Source organism: Adiantum capillus-veneris, chromosome 11, assembly GCF_014529385.1.
Source record: "Adiantum capillus-veneris isolate H3 chromosome 11, ASM1452938v2, whole genome shotgun sequence".
Classification (NCBI taxonomy): domain Eukaryota; kingdom Viridiplantae; phylum Streptophyta; class Polypodiopsida; order Polypodiales; family Pteridaceae; genus Adiantum; species Adiantum capillus-veneris.
In genome coordinates this window covers 61063137-61080859 of record NC_140941.1, presented here as the reverse complement: position 1 = coordinate 61080859, position 17723 = coordinate 61063137, and the positions used below count along the sequence as shown (strand labels likewise).

Below are 17723 nucleotides of genomic sequence, written 5' to 3'. Positions count from 1 at the left end.
AAATGGAACTCAAAAAACCCAAAAGAAATGTAACATCGCCTCACTGAATATCTGTTTTGAGGAAGACCACTCAAACTGCCTCTATGATTGGCAGACTAATTAAGGAAGCTTGAAGTTGATCATTTAGGCGCAAGGCTCGTTGAGAAATTCATAGAGATGCTTAATCTACAATTATTGTAGATCCCTCCATTATCAACCACTCTTCCAACAAGATTTTATGGCGACATGCAATAACACCTGCAATGACAAACCCTAAAGGGAAAAGTGATGTGGTGTAGCAAGACAAGGCTTGTGAAAGATAGGACCAGGACCTAGGCATAAGGACTGCAATAAGCACTATAAGAAGTGAAGTTGTGAAAGGAGGAGGAGGATGCAAGAAATGTAAGAAGAGGGCAGGTCATGTAGCAAAGCAAATGGCCAGCAGAAACTTATTAAGAGCAAGCATATGAGGTGCCAAAGCATGTACAATTACACGTTTAAACAGAAGCAACGTTTTGCTTTGATAAACATGCAGCTCTTATAAGAGCAGACAAAGGTGCCTATCTCAAACAAAAACTATACACGAACAACCACCAACAAGATAGAATCAACTCCACATTTAAAGGCTTTCTTTTTCAAACGGTGTGATAATGCAAAGGCACAAGATTACCCTTCTGTGAAATTTTTCCCGCTATTCTTGCCCGCCATTTTTCGACGTAACCTGGTAGCAGCATCTGCACAACACAGAGATTTGTACATTAAACATGTTGTATGGACTTTGTTGAACTTGAGAGCCCTAATACACAAGTTCGTTTTGTTTGCATGCATGCGTGAGTGTGTGTGGTGTGTGTGTGTGTGTGTGTGTGTGTGTGTGTGGGGGGGGGGGGGGGGGGGGGGGGGGGGGGGGGGGGGCACTAACAAGACAACAATCTCACAACAGCACACGAACAGAATAAAAACTTTCACACTTGCACTTCAAAACTCAAAGTAGTCCAGGTTCGAGACATGAAGTGATAGAATTCCGATTCCAGATGCACTTGCCCCAAAGTCTAGTGCCCCTTACGTACTCCTTTTTATATTGATAAGCATAGAGTACAACAAGGTGGATAGATACGTTAAATATGATACATAAAGTACGGAAAAAAAACTTTGTACAATACTGAACATCAACTTTGAATTATAGAATACGTTAAGTACTAAACCACATGTATGTTTAACATGTATGCGTGTGTATGTGTGTGACCTTGTATATGTATATAAAGCGTGTTTGCTGATTAGAGACACTTGAAAACATAATACAATTGTCAAAACTTTGATGGCATGCAAAAACTCAATTAAATAAGCCACCATTTTCTTGTGATTTTGCAGTGAAGCAATTAAAGTAAAAACAATCAGTACTTAGAAACTATATGACCAAGGCGGCACAAACCGAACTTAACGTCTTTGAACAAAAAACTCGCAAGAGTTGCTCTGCACTGCGTAACCATACACTGATCTCCAAGAGTCAACCCCTAAGGCTCCTTATAAAGGCTCTCCAAGCCCAAAAGCAGCTGATACAAAAGGTTGGCGCTAACCCTAAGAGCAACTACTAAAAATAGGGCGCCCAACTTACAGTTTTCCCACTGCTAATAACTGACAGCTGGAACTGTCACTTCAGCAAGCAAAAATTCCGCCGCAAATCCTATCGCAAGGATGCCACGTTATAAGGATGCCACATCATCAACTCGCGATCTCTCTCTTTATCGGTCTCTACCGATGAGTCCTAGTCCCTTGTCATCACTTTTTGTGACATATCCCCCTCCCCCTGTCAACAGGAGGTCTATTCTTCCTGTTACCTTCTTTAAATATTTACTACATATTTTTATTTATTTTATTTTTACTTGTTTTCCCCGGAACCCTTGAAAAGGTGCAGCTGGACATTGCATGGCCAATGTGAAACGGCTACGGCCAGACAGGTTTCTCACATCGGGAGTCTAGGTCGGTCAGTCTGGGACTGGTCGGGCCAGTTAGCACTGAATTCTGATGAGTATGGAAGTTTGTGTGCGCCAGAAGGTATTTGGGCCACTTGGCAAGTCTCTGACAGCTTTAAGAGTTGGTGGGAACTAGGAATTTAAACTGAAGGGGCAAACTGGACACTTGACGATAGCAAAGTCACTTGCACGACACCTCAGCAAGAGGGGGCGCCCATTTTGAGAGAGATTGATTTTTGCTTCAGTGTGCAATTACAATGTGTGTGAGTAGTGGGTGCAGGTTCACAGCTTTAATGGAAAGCTTGCCTTCTCCTTTGTCTCATGTAGCATGATGATTTGCTCTTGTGCATCTCTCTCTCCCCTTTTGCACATCTGGTATGTAAGGATTCTAGGTGCTAATCCTTAATTAAGTATTTAAACTCATGATTAAGACTTAAGAAACTTGAACTGAACTCAGAAACAAGACTCAAAAGACTCTGTGTTTGATTGATTGAAAGTGTGATACAAGGGCTCCTTATATAAGAGACGAACAAGTACATATGTAAAGGTATGACCCTTCACGAAGAGACACATCCTTTAGGCGAATAGACATGTTTTTAGGCGAATGGACACATCCATTCGATGACGAGCCGCAACCATTGGTCGAAGGGACATGACTGGTCGTCGAAGGAGTGTGGCTGTTGGTGAAGAGGTATGACTTTTGGGCGAAGGGTTGTGACCGTTCGAGAACAGGAGTCCTCCCGGGTTGGTCACACTTCGCATCTGCATCTGTAATGAATCAAGAAGAGTGTAGCAAGTCACAATCGTGACATTCCCTCCCATTTAAATTAAAACCCTGTGTTCAAATGAAAGTCATCCGCTTGTCAAAGAACTCTTGAAGAAGGTTTGGGTACTGCTACATGTCTTCATCCGTCTACCAAGTTGAATCTGACTCTTCAAGATCCATCCACTTAACAAGAAATTCTGTTGTGATCTTTCGACTTGTCTCTTTTTGTCGAACATCAAGGATCTTTTCTGGAACAAGAATTATGTGTTCATCCTCAATTTCTGGCACATAAGAAGATAAGTCGGGAATTGGCGAATCTCCTTGTATGTACTGTTTGAGCCAAGAAATGTGGAAGGTTGGATGAAGTTTTCCCCATGAGAGTGGAAGCTCCAATTTGTAACTGACAAAGTAGTACTTCTTGATTATTTTGAAAGGTCCATAGAAGCGAGGGCGCAACTTTGGAAAGACCGATTTCACAATTTTGTAGCAATGAGGTGCTACATGTAACAAGACCAAATCTCCTTCTTGGAAATATGCATGTCGTCGATGCTTATTGGCTTGTTTTTGGTACTTTTGTTGGACATGAACCAACTTGTCACGTACTTGAATAAGTACATCTTGCATTTCTTGAACCAACTGATCTGCTAGAGCTACTTTGTGTTGAAGAACAAAGTTTGTCGGTCCAAGAGAAGATGTCCATAAGCTGCTTGGAATGGAGTCATGCCGGTTATTGAATGGATAGAGTTATTGTATGCGAACTCTACAAGTGGCAAATACTCTTCCCACGACCCCAATCGAATTTGTATGTAATGTCGAAGCATTTCTTCCAAAATTTGATTCACTCTTTCTGTCTGACCATCAGTTTGAGGATGGCATGATGAGCTGAATAGCAAATTTGTACCGAGAGATCTGAAGAGAGATGTCCAAAAATGTCCTGTGAATTTTGGATCTCCGTCGGAAACAATAGACTTTGGTAATCCATGTAATCTGAAAATGTGTTGCACAAACAATTGCGCAACGTCTGGGGCCGAAGCAGCCTTCTTGCAAGAAATAAAGTGTGCCATCTTTGAAAACCAATCAACCACTACGAGAATCTGTGCATTGCCTCTTTGGGAACGAGGCAAAGTAGTGATAAAATCCATGCCGACACTTTCCCATCTTTCTTGAGGTATTGGTAAAGGATGAAGTAAAACTTGAGGAAGTTGTCGAGAAGCCTTCATTGTTTGACAAGAATGACAAGCTTTGACAAACTTGATAACATCTTGTTGCATTTGTGACCAAAAATATGTTGCTAATAACAATCTGTATGTCTTGTTGATGCCTCGATGAGCAGCAAAAGGGACTTCATGATGTTCTTGGATCAAATTTTTCCTGAATGTAAAAAGAAGGGGATGTACATGACACATCCAACCCTATGTGTCCGTGGACAAGCTACAACATGACAAGGGTTCAGTCAGTCTAGTTAGTCTAGCTTAGCAAGTGTTCTTAGTCTAGCTTAGCAAGTGTTCTGGCACTTTTGTGAGTCTGTTCGCAGACCGTGCATGCCCAGACACTTAGAGTAGATGCATATCCTCTGGTTGCACACAGCATGATCATCAGCATTACCATCAGAATCCATCCGGAGCAATTTCCAGTACATAAAACCTATTTTCCCTATTTTTGATCTTTTTCACTTATTAAGTGACTTTTGTTGGGAAATTGGGTAGGGCAAAATGAGTAAGATAATATATAAGAAACCAGGGCTAGCATCATTTGGCAGAAGAGCAAGGAGAACACAGGCACAAGTGCAACAGGTTCCTCCCTCTCTCTCTCAAGCAAGATTCCCCCCCTAGGCTGGCGTTTTTCCACCAGGCAACAACGTTTTCAGCCCTACCTTTGGCGTTTTTAGCATTGGTTGCAGCAGCGATTCAGCAGGGAAATTCAGCAAGCACAGGAACATTAGAGCAGCGTTTTTAACAGCCCTAATCAGCGTTTTCAAACAGCCCTAATCTGCGTTTTCAGGTAGCAGTAAAACCGCGTTTCAACAGCGTTTAAGAGAGCAGCAGGTGGCGTTTTAGAAGCATCAGAAATTCAGCCAAATCAACGTTTTCTTCCAGCACCATATTCAACAGAAGATAGAGTCAGGTTGTCGTCGTCGTCGTATCCGCTCATTGCATACCAGCTTTCCAAGTTTGCATCAGTCAGATTGTGCAATCAATAGCATAGACCTCTCTCGCCATCGAGAGAGGGGCCTTCGGAGGAGGGTTTGACAACACCCTGGTGTCATATTCTTCTCTCTCTATTTCTCAGTCTCTACACCTTCACGCACAGTGTCTATTCACTTTGTTTGTGATCACTTGCACTCTCTCATTAAGGGTACCGAAGGCTCTCCCTTCCATAAGTAAAAGGAACCTTGAGCACGATCGGATCACTCATCTTGAGATCATTGACTTCCACTGCACCTTACAGGAAAGAAGCCAAATCCTAGCACAAGACTTGTCCCAGATTTGGTTGGTGACCAGCCAAACATAGATACCACGGAACTGTGCACAGCTTGGGGCAAAGTTAGAGACCAGACAGTGCTAGTTTTCTTTGATCTAGGAGCCCGTGCAAATTTCATATCACCGGAATTGGCATCAAAGGAGATGGGTATTTGTGCAAAGGAGATGGGTATGACATGTGAAGCAGGTTTAGCATGCCCAAGTCATTCAAAGCCTGAATGCCCAAGTCATTCAAGGCCTGTTACTCCCATTTTGGGAAAGCTTTGTTTGCACATTCAGAGCTATGTGGATGAGGAAGAGTTTCATATTATGTCATTTGAGGGTTGTGATGTTTTATTGGGTATCCCATGGTGTTACATGTTGCATGCTATGGTGGATACCTACAACAAAAAGATTACCCTCATGTCCTTGTTGTAAAGCTTAAGGCGAGTCTGTTCCAATTGTTTATGCTTTTGCTATTTCATCTGTAATAAAGAATCATCTTTCTGCATACTTGATCTTTGCAAAAGAAGTATCTGAAGTTGTATCTAATTTTTCTACTTTAGATAAAGACAGGTCAACCTTTCTGAGTGGTTTCAGTGATTGTTTTTTGGACTCTTTGCTAAGGGAGTAACCTCCGGAGAGACCTGAGGATCATACCATAGATCTTGTTTCAGATTCTAGTCCACCAAATAGACCACCGTACAGGGTTAGTGCGTCCCAACAAAAAGAGATTATGAGTCAGGTCAACGAGCTTCTAGAGAAGGGGCTGATTCAGCCCAGTTCATCCCCTTTATGTTCGTCTGTACTCCTAGTGCAGAAGAAGGATGGTTCATGGCGCATATGCATTGACTATCGTGCCTTGAATAAAAATACCATCAAGAACAGGTTCCCCATATCGAGGATAGATGACATTCTTGATCGACTTCAGGGAGCGTCATTGTTTACAAGGATAGTCCTTAAGAGTGGGTACCACCACAACAGATATTGGCACATAGGAAAGGAAGGTTAGAGGAAAGGTTGCAAGACGCTATTCGGTGAAGTTCAAGAACTATCCATCGTTGGATGCCAAATGGACGGAAGAGTCTGAATTGGTTGATTCACCTTAGCTATTGTAACTATATCTTGAATGAAGCCTTTCAGAAAGAGCCTACAGTGTAACGTGACACATCCAACCCTATGTGTCCGTGGACAAGCTACAGCACGATCAGGGTTCAGTTAAGTCCAGTCAGTCTAGATTAGAAGTGATCTGGCACTTTTGTGAGTCTATTCGTAGACTATGTATGCCTAGTCACTTAGTGTAGATGCATATCCTCTGGTTGCACACAGCATGATCATCAGTATTCCCACCAGAATCCATCAGATTCCATCAGGGGAATTTTCCAGTGATTTTAGCCTATTTTCCCTATTTTTGACATTTTTCACTTATTAATTTAAGTGACTTTCCAACAAAAGTAGGTAGGGCATTTGGGTAAGAAAATATATAAGCAAACCAAAGTTAGCACTAAATGGCAGAAGAGGCAACAGGAGCCAAGCTCAAGAACCTTGGTGGACTTTCCCCTCCAAGCAACAGATTCCCTCACCTAGCGTTTTTGCACAGCATCCCCAGCCTGGCGTTTTTGCATCAGATCTGCATCGCCAACAGTACCCAACACCTAGCGTTTTTGCAAGGACCACAACTGCTAGCGTTTTGGATCACCAGATCCCCTGGCGTTTTTGGTTTTCAACGGCAGATAAAGACCGGCAATTTTCACCTAAAGTGTAGCAGATTCAGCCCGGTAAAGACCTCAGTTTTCAGCCCTAAACCTGCAGATTTTCAGCGTCAAAGACCCACAAAAAGGAGCCCCTGAATCAGCGTTTTGACTCAGTCGCAGATTTTAGCCCACAACGTTTTTGGACAGCAGTAGAAAGATTGCAGATTTCAGCCCTTAGGTCGACTTCGTCATCCCCGTCGTCATCGTCGACATAGCCTAGACTTGCATCAGTCACATGCATACAGTTTGTACCAGTTTGTGCAATCATAAGTAGACCACTCTCGCCGACGAGAATGGGGCCTTCGGAGGAGGGTTTTACGTCTCTGGTGTCGTATCTCTCTTCTCTCTCTATCTCTCAGTCTCATACACTTGCACGCACAGTGTCCATTCACTTTGTTTGTGATCATAGCATTCTCTCATTAAGAACGGAAGGCTCTACCTTCCATAAGAACAAAAGGAACCTTGAGCACAGTTCGGAGCACTCATCTTGAGCAAAGCGCAAACATCCATTCCGTTGCACCTAACATTGGTATCAGAGCTTTGGCAGTGTTCTGTATCACTCAAGGAAAGAACCACAAGAATCACAAGTTTTTTTTTTTTGCTTGTTGAGGTCGCACGAACCCAAGCTCGCTTGGGCGTGTCGATTCCTAATCGTGTTTTTGAAGAGTGACTGGAATCCCAAGAAAGAAGGGCTTGTCCAGCCTCCCCTTGAGTCTCTTTTCACTCATTGAGAGCGGACCGTGCACTTAGCGGCCGGCCAATCGACGTGAGGTGGGAAAAAGCAACCTTGGTGTGAGCGCAAGGCCGCCAAGGGGTGCGCTTGCGGAAAAGAGTAGAACTCAGGTGAAGAGAAGATCCTTCTCCAACACGGTTTGCAAGCGAAAGAAAACCTCAAGAACCTAAGACCCCCAAGAACCCAAGTTCCTCGTGAACTTAAGAACCCAAGACCACAAGAACCCACGACTTCAGAATGGTAGTCACTCGAAGCGGAATGGATACTTCGCTTGGAGGTGATGAGCATGAGAGAGGCGAAGAAAAATATTCCCCACTAGGAGGTTTTTCTGACCCTCCCCCTTCCCCATCTACGACAAGGATTGCACTAACTCCTATGAAGGAGTTGCCGCAGTTGTTTATGGATAGGAAGTTTAACTACGAAGAAAGAAGGGCACCCATAGATCGTGACTACGAAGAAAGAAGGGCAGCCATCGATCGTGAATACGATGCAAGAATGGAAGCCATAGAGCTTCAGTACGACTTGGAAGACAAAGCAAGACAAGCAGAATTTGATCGCGAGAACAAAGCCATCCAAGGACAGAGAGACCGACAAAACAAAGAGTTCTGGCGACTCTTTTCAGGCACAGATGCAAGAGATTTGGGCAAAGGAGACTCTCTCAGTCTCTTCTTCTCCAAAGCATGACACACAGGATTTGCATGATGATAAGCATGATGATTTGTATGACAAGCATGATGATTTGAATGACAATGACAAGCATGATGATTTGCATGATCAAGATGTGATTTCTCACGAGCATGATGATTTGCATGAAGATGATGTGATTCTTCACAAGGATGATGTGTTAGTGGATGCTTTTTCTAGTGAAGCTAACCTCGTTGTAGATTCGATCAATCACGAAGAACCGATCTTGACTTTCGAGTCGAGGTCCAAAGAACCCCCACAGGACGATTCGATCATTCAAGAAGAAGCGATCTTGGCTCTCGAGCCTAGGTCCAAAGAACCCTCACAGGAAGTATTATGTGTTCACATGATTGATACGCACGCATTGTTCGAGTGTTTCATTCGTGATCGTTTCCTGTATTTTAGTCAGCGTCTTTATGTGATCCCTTTTACTAGGCATGACATATTGTACGTTGAGCACGTTTCACTCATGAATGAGCACGAATGGTATGCGCATTTTTCATGAAAAGCTGAAAAGTATGCATTCAAGGAAGTCACATCCATGTCTCTTCCTTGGCACGACACAGTTGTAGAAAGGGCACATGAAAGTATGAGCACCAAGCATGGGCATTTCCGTTGTGAATTGCCACAGTTGATTACTTTCGATCAAAAGTGAAAGATTCGATCTCATGGTTTGCGTGTGTGTGGTGAACGGTTTCGCACTCCGTATCTTTGTTCATCTACATTGCATGCACAGTCTTTTAGGACGACAAGATTTTTTCCACTCACTTTACATGGAATAGGTATGTTCATGGTTTTGTGTTGAAAGTGGTTTCAGGAATTTTCAGGCATGGAGATTCTTGAAGACGGAAGAAGCATGACTCTAGCCGAAGTTGAAGCATGGACGAAGGAGCCACAGAAGATTTTGTCGCTTCTGGCGTGGCCCAAAGAAGAAGAAATTGCAGACCTTTATGAAGTTCAAGTACCGCACGACCCACACATCAGAGTGGGTCGGCGAAGAGTCCCTTCTAGATTCCGGATGCTATTGGTGATCTCCCTCGACGCCATACAGTTCGGTACCAGTACCTCACTTTGAAAAGGAGGGGATGTCACGTGACACATCCAACCCTATGTGTCCGTGGACAAGCTACAGCACGATCAGGGTTCAATTAAGTCCAGTCAATCTAGATTAGAAGTGATCAAGCACTTTTGTGAGTCTATTTGTAGACCGTGCATGCCCAGTCACTTAGTGTAGATGCATATCCTCTGGTTGCACACAGCATGATCATCAGTATTCCCACCAGAATCCATCAGATTCCATCAGGGGAATTTTCCGGTGATTTTAGCCTATTTTCCCTATTTTTGACATTTTTCACTTATTAATTTAAGTGACTTCCCAACAAAAGTAAGTAGGGCATTTGGGTAAGAAAATATATAAGCAAACCAAAGTTAGCACTAAATGGCAGAAGAGGCAACAGGAGCCAAGCTCAGCAGGCAACTTCTCACAAGAACCTTGGTAGACTTTCCTCTCCAAGTAGCAGATTCCCTCACCTAGCGTTTTTGCACAACATCCCCAGCCTGGCGTTTTTGCATCAGATCTGCATCGCCAACAGTACCCAGCACCTAGCGTTTTTGCAAGGACCACAACTGCTAGCGTTTTGGATCACCAGATGCCCTGGCGTTTTTTGTTTTCAGCAACAGATAAAGACTAGCAATTTTCACCTAAAGTGTAGCAGATTCAGCCCGATAAAGACCTCAGTTTTCAGCCATGAAGAACCTCAGTTTTCAGCCCTATACCTGCAGATTTTCAGCGTCAAAGACCCACACAAAGGAGCCCCCGAATCAGCGTTTTTGACTCAGTCGCGCAGATTTCAGCCCACAGCGTTTTTGGACAGCAGTAGAAAGATTGTAGATTTCAGCCCTTAGGTCGACTTCGTCATCCCCGTCGTCATCGTCGACATAGCCTAGACTTGCATCAGTCACATGCATACAGTTTGTACCAGTTTGTGCAATCATAAGTAGACCACTATCGTCGACGAGAGTGGGGCCTTCGGAGGAGGGTTTTACAACGTCTCTGGTGTCGTATCTCTCTTCTCTCTCTATCTCTCAGTCTCATACACTTGCACGCACAGTATCCATTCACTTTGTTTGTGATCATAGCATTCTCTCATTAAGAACGGAAGGCTCTACCTTCCATAAGAACAAAAGGAACCTTGAGCACAATTCGGAGCACTCATCTTGAGCAAAGCGCAAACATTCATTCCACTGCACCTAACATACAGTGACTTGATGTAGACCTCTGGAGCAAGGTAAGAGCATGGTTCATGATGCTCAAAGGAGTAGTTAAGCAATTGTATCTACTCTTTCCATACAGAATTTGGCTAGAGGAGTTTGTTGAGAGTACACTAGAAGACGTCTATGCTTCATATATGTGTAGAAGCCACGATGGCAGGATTGTTTAATCGTCCAACACTACATTTCCGGAAGCATGTATATCTTGGACTCCCATCATAGAATATATGTGATATCAGGAGATATCAGCATGTATTATTGGCATGCAAGCAAGGTCGCTTGCAGTATTTCAAGGGTGGGGTGTGTCACTAGGAGGTGTATTTTTCCTATGCCTTCTTTAAATATGCATTACATATCTTTATTTATTTTATTTTTACTTGTTTTCCTCGTAACCCTTGAAAACGTGCAAGTGAACATTGCATGGCCAATGTGAAACGACTGCGGCCGAATAGGTTTCCCACAACAGGAGTCTAGGTTGGTCAATCTGGGACTGGTCGGGCCAGTTGGCACTGAATTCTGATGAGTATGGAAGCCTGTGTGCGCCAGAAGGTATTTGGGCCACTCGGTAAATCACTTACAAATTTATAAGTTGATGGAAACTACGAATTTAAACTAAAGGGGCAAACTGGACACTTGGCGGTAGCAAAGCCACCAGCACGACACCTCAGCAAGAGGGGGCGCCCATTTTGAGAGGCTGATTTTTGCTTCATTGTGCAATTACAGTGTGTGTGTGTGTGTGTGTGTGTGAGTAGTGGGTGCAGGCTCACAGCTTTAATGGAAAGCTTGGCTTCTCCTTTGTCTCATGTAGCGCGATGATCTACTCTCGCGCATCTCTCCCCCCTTTTGCACATATGGTAATGCCCCACTAGTTGGACTACTCCAATTATCATGTACAATTCTGAGGGTTTTATGCACGTTTGCCAAGGCAAGAGCCTTCCGAATAGGAACCGGATTAGCTAATTGCTATTCCCCCACAGGTACGCACAGCTCCATGGCGAAAATTACGGGTTTGGAGAGTTTTCTCGCGTGAAAACTCGTCCAATTTTCAAGGGAACTATCCCATTGCGTGCGGGAACCCTTGGGACACACATAGACATGTTCGCTCCACTAAAAACGATCCAAAAAAGAGAATTACTTGCTGTGTTTTTCTACACTTTTAGGGTTTCGCACCTAAACTGTAAGGGAACATTAGGGGAGCCTCGGGAAGGCCTTGGCATGCTTAGACAGGGCTTTGGGCACCTGGCAGTGGCAAAACAAGGAATTACAGCACGCTGCATTTCTGTTACAGCTCACCAGAAAGCTTCTAAATTGCAAGGGAATCCGTCCTAGGCAGGTACTCTTGACATACAGGAGTTTTGGCATCGTTATGCTGTCAAAATCACATCAGAAACCTGCGTTTTCAGCCCTTGCCAGGTTTGGACAGCTTTGTGAGAGTGTGATCTAAGTGTGTGGATCGTCTATTTGCAATTGAATAAAGAAATACAGACAGGGGCGCCAGTCTTTGGGGCCTACAGGATGTTGGTCTCGTGTGCATAGTGACATTCTAGTCGCTGGACACATCTCTGTTCTCTTTTCTTCCCAATGCTCTATGTAAAGTTAACAAGTAATTGAATTAGTACCATCCCCTACGATGTACAGCCCCTCCCCTTTTAGAGAAGAGTAATCGCCCTCAATTACGCATGCAAAAAGACAGTAGACAAATCAATAGACATTGACTCCACGCTTACTACATTTGACCACTTCAAACCATGCACGGCACATAGACACAAGTCACTGAACAATCATTATCACATTCACATCACTATCACTGTCGGGATCTTAGACATGAACTGTGACCATTGTGACTTATTTGGCCATGACGTCCACTAAATCTCGTCGCTTCGGGTTCACATCAACAAGACAAAATGCTGCAGTCATTTCACCTTCAACACATATTGAGACAAAAACAACAATTAAAAGAGTACATGATTTTTAAGGAATTCCCATCAACCACAAGCCCAAAACTTAAGATAGCTTTTTATTTACATATCATAAAGTCACTCAGCAAAGCATTGTCAACCTATCAGCACCCAAAATCTCAAAAAGAAGTTGGTTAATAATATTCTCCTGTAGATTAATCCTTAAGAATTCCCAACCACAAGCCCAAAACTTATGGCAGCTTTTGACATACATATCATAAAGTCACTTACCAAAGTACTGTCAGCCTGTCAACACCCAAAATCTCAGAGAGTAGCTGGTTAACTATATTCTCATGTGGCCAATCTGTAATATAGAAGTGGAGTGGCACCTCTCTCGTGCAACACCCACCGCACCAATATCAACCCACTAACTTGTCGTGGACTTCTAGAATAGTCGGAGCTAAACCAAAAGCCTCAGGGCAAAGCTCTAGTATCTTGATACAAAGTTCATCACATTTTTGGTGTGCTTGGTTTGAAAATTTTGGCACTAAATTGAATTTTTCGTCTACATTTGATCCGCAATCTGATGGGCAAATTGAAATATACAACCGATTGGCATTTGATGTTCTCAATTTGATGTTCATGATAAACAATCTAAGTGGGAACGATATTTGCATTTAATCCAGGTTGTCCTAAATGATTCGTTCTCTAGTGCAATCAGTTGTACTCTGTACGAGGACAGGCACCACACGCCAATGGAAAATAGCAAATTGAACAACTTTAAGCCCTTCAAATAACAACTAAACTGAAAGAGATGCACGACAAACGAGACGAGAAGTGGCACAGTTCCACCCCGATAGAGCACTACCCCAAACCTTGGCGCCCCTTTCGGTATTTCTTTATATTGCTTGAACTAAGTACAATGTCAGTAGTCAACGTCACTGTCTTTGGGACTATCCTTTAGCACAACAGGTGTTGCTTCGTGTTCTTCGACTGATGCCTTCTCTTTCCACAGCTCAGCAGTACACATGGGGAGCAGCTGCTTGGTCTACTCTCACGGCCCAAGCACTTTAGTTTGAGCTATCCTCCACCAGCAGGATGATAGTGATGCAAGGGGGTCGACCTACACTCCAGCCTGCTACAGAGCTTACTCCACAGGAGTGGTGCAGTGAGAGAGAGGAGTGTTGGGAGCTCATCAACGGCCTGACACTCTGGTACATCTGGCGGGCCCATCGCTTCCGCATCTTCGAGGCTCGCCCGATACCACCAGCAGAGACTGTTCGGGATCTTTGGCTAGAGCTATATCCAATGCATATTATCTTTGTGACATCCATATGCCCTCTTCCATACGTATAATCTCAATGTCCAAAAAGTACCGTAGATCTATCAAATCCTTCGTGTCAAACTCCTAATCAAGAGGCTCTTTACATGCCCAACTCCAGTCTTATGATTGCCACAAACCATCAATCATCCACATAGATACATATGATCACAATACGTGCCTCATTCTCTCGCACATGCAAGGAGTGATTCACATCAGCCATACAAAAACCAATAGTAATCAAATAGACTACAAACCACTCGTGGCAAGCTCTAGGTGCTTCCTTCAGTTTATAAAGTGCTTTCCTCAACTTACATGCATACTCAAGATGTCTCACATCCTAACATCTTTGTGGCCTACACCTCTTCCAAGAACACATTATTCACATCCCTTTGATGTAAAACCCGACCTTATGTTGTAGTCACTGCAATATGATACGAACAGTAGCCATCTTGGCCACGCGACCGAAAGTCTCATCAGAATCAATGCCATAAGTTTGTACAAAGCCCTTTGCTACCAATCTAGCTCTGTGCCTGCTCACTGAGCCATTTGCATTGTGTTTCACCATATAAATCCATTTACATCCAATCACATTCCTTTCTTTTGGCAATGGCACCATATCCGATGTCTCATTAGCATCAAAAGCAGCCGTCTCCTCATCCATAGCTTGATCTCACTTAATCACATCCTAAAAACAAATAGACTCTACATCCTGCACAATCTTTGCCATATATGTACAATGACGAGCCACATAACTGTCATAAGTCAATCTTCGCCCGGGATTCATTACTCTCTCATATCTTCATGGTTTGGGATCACTCTACAAGTGCCTAATTTATGGCAAGTAGCATCCAAGAGGAGTGACAGGTATGATAAATCCTGAGATACTTAAATGGTACAAAGGCATCATTGAATCCCTTTGGAGGCAAAGATAAGTATCATTGATTGTGCCAATACATATTACAAAAACAATGGGGAATAGGTCGCACAAAATCCAATGTGTCATGCAAAGACACAGCACATTGTAGTTAGATATCGGCTCATTCACGAGGTACTTGAGCACAAGCGCATCAAGATTGTCAAAATTCACATAGATGACAACCCTACACATCTTTTTACAATGGTCTACCTCCGAGCGGTTATCACACTATCGAGTGCTTATGGACATTAATAGAAATACAAACTCTACATACCGAGCACATGTCCCTAGCTTGCTTAAAGGCACAGTGGCCTTTTTTGTTTCGACACACCAGAGCGTCCACATGAGGAGGTGCTACTTAAAGGCACAGCGGCCTTTAAGTAGGAAGTTGTTGGGATAAAAGCCCTTGTGCCAGGTAGGCCACTCTCTTAAAACTAAATTATCGTTCATACTACTCTTTATCTATCAGAGAATAAGGAGACACTATCTGCAAGAGTCCATTCACATTGGCATGAACTCTCTCTCTCTCTCTCTCTCTCTCTCTCTCTCTCTTCTAACACACACTTCCAAAAACCAAGGTAAGAAAATTTTTGTGTCTCTTTCTTGATCTACATGCCAGCTATAATTGGGTAATCAATGCCAGAGGGTGTAAGAAATTAAGCAAGATTAGTAGTTAGTTAAAGATCCAAGAAGCTCCAAGCAACTGACATGGTTTGCTTCTGTAATTGTAAGCCTAAGACACACACACCGAGTGCCCATTGTGAGAGGAACTGCAATTTGTGCGCAGTTCCTATAAAACATCTCTCGCTCTCACACATAAGTTACATGAATGTGCTATGCGATGTTTTGAAGCTAGAAAGAGAGCATAATATGCATCTAAGAACGTATGTAATGCAAAGGATGTCAAATGTTGGGTTTTCAAGAAGTACTTTTTTGACACATTGGTGACACCGATTCTTCTTTATAAGGTTGGAAGTGTTGGGCAGGAGCATCTCAAAGTCTACTTGGAAAGAGTTTGAGAATGTCCAAAAGCATTTTCTTACAAACTTTCTCCAAGTTAAAACATAAGCACCATATATGCTCCTTCTTCTTAAGTCGAGATCTTTTCCATTTGAGGTTATGGGGGTTGTGGAGTACATGATAAAGATGCATCAAAACCCCTCACATCGATTTCCTATAATTGAATGGGAAGCAAACAAAAAAAGTTCAAAATCCAACAAGCCTTAAGACGAAACGATGAAGGTAAAAGGCTTAAGTTAGAAATTCATTCCAAGTGTTTGGATCCCTAATGCTTTTTCTCACAAAAACCACCATGTGCTACAAAAGGGATCGGACCCTCCGTAGAAGAAGAATCTTTCTTAGTACTGTAACAGACTTGGACGCTGCAAGCGAGAAATCAATAGCAGCACGCGAACAGAAACTTCAAAATCACTAAACTTTAATAGAGAGAAAAAGAGAATCGACACAGCATGACGGAGTTCCGCACCCAGAAGCATTGGCCCCAAAGACTGGTGCCTCTTTCAGTATTTCTTTAACATTCATCATTACAAAGTACAACTCCCGAGAGACCTCTACTCTCAGCTCTGCGTACAAATGCTCTGTAGAGTGAGGCCTCAGTGGCTCTTATAAACAGTACAAGGGATGCCCAAGGCTCTCCCAAAAGCAGCCAACGTAATTTGTGAAAATCCGTACACCCTGCCATGTGGCAGCAACAACGCAAAACGCGGAGATCTGTACAGCCTTCCACGTCAGCATGTCAACACAAATTGCGGAGGTTCCGTTCAACGTTGCCACATCAGTAGTTCAACTCCTCTTTTAGCTTCTAGTGTCCCTTGGGCCCCATCGGGCAGAACCCCATAAGTTGGAACAATTTATAATATTTAAATTTGTCAATTTCACTGGGGTTTATCCGATCGAACATGCCACATCATCACTTTGTGACATTCAGCTTATCTCCCACTCCCTTTGATGCGAACATGGCGTTGGGCAATGGAGAAGAGTCACATCAACTATGCACATTATGCTCACTGCAAGTTTGAGAGTCTAAGTACCACACACTACTAGAGTGCTCAACTTTTGCTCACATCCAAACTTCTTTTCCTCGCATTCTCAACCGTGACGTAGACCTAAACACTTTCCTCTCCCATCCACGCTTTCCTTTCTTGGAGTATCGAGAATCACTTATCAACCCCACACATAGCATATCACATGTATCTTTGGTCCCATAGGTCATATTTGACATCCTAGGACAAAAATAATCTCTCTCTCTCTCTCTCTCTCTCTCTCTCTCTCTCTCTCTCTCTCTCTCTCTCTCTCTCTCTCTCTCTACAAACCTTCAGGTGCTAAGTAGATTCGTAGAACTTCACCGAACTGAGAAAGAAGATGGCGGAGCTTGAGGGGTTTAAGGTGAGGCGGAATACGACTGAGATAACAGACTCCGCGGTTTTTGGCTTTGGCAATTTCCTGTAATAGTCTTTTTCTTCGTTTCTGCTTACTTTTCTCGCTCACCTTGTCCTGCGCTCGATCATTCTCTCCTTCATCTTCTTCCTCTTCTTCTGCGTCATCATCTTCGTCATGCGAGTCCAACTCTGCTTTCTCTTCGTCTGCAGGAGAGGGACTCCGCATTTTGCAGTTAAAATTTTGAACTTTTACTCTCGATTAAAATCCCCGCTCAAGAAGAAATGATGGATTGTTGGAGTCTCTTTTGCAATTTAATTTTGTGTTGTCCTCTTAATTTCTCAAATCTCTTCTCGTGTTGCACTGATGCACCCACTTTAGAAAACTCTCCTCGTCTCTAATTGACACCTTTGATTTTTAAAGGAGATCTAAGGTTCAAAATCAACATCGCTTGTTGGCAAAGATCACAACCGTTGATCCTGAATGTGAACCTCGGACAAATGTGAACTTGCATAGAAACAGATATGAACTCTGAAAAGTATGTGTACTATATTATCGTGGTGTAAACTCAA

General features: G+C 43.2%; 1 protein-coding gene across 1 annotated transcript in view; it reads right to left on the bottom strand.

The window, feature by feature from the left end:
* Positions 1-17430, bottom strand: part of LOC147447313 (RNA-binding (RRM/RBD/RNP motifs) family protein) — a 73273-nt gene extending 55843 nt beyond the window's left edge. Inside the window, exons 1-2 of the mRNA XM_086523154.1 lie at positions 17088-17430; positions 650-713 (exon numbers count right to left, since the gene is read on the bottom strand). Coding sequence (XP_086379280.1) covers positions 650-713; positions 17088-17379 — 356 coding nt within the window. The 5' untranslated portion in view covers positions 17380-17430. The remainder of the gene's footprint in view (positions 1-649; positions 714-17087) is intronic.
* Between the last annotated feature and the right edge of the window lie 293 nt (positions 17431-17723).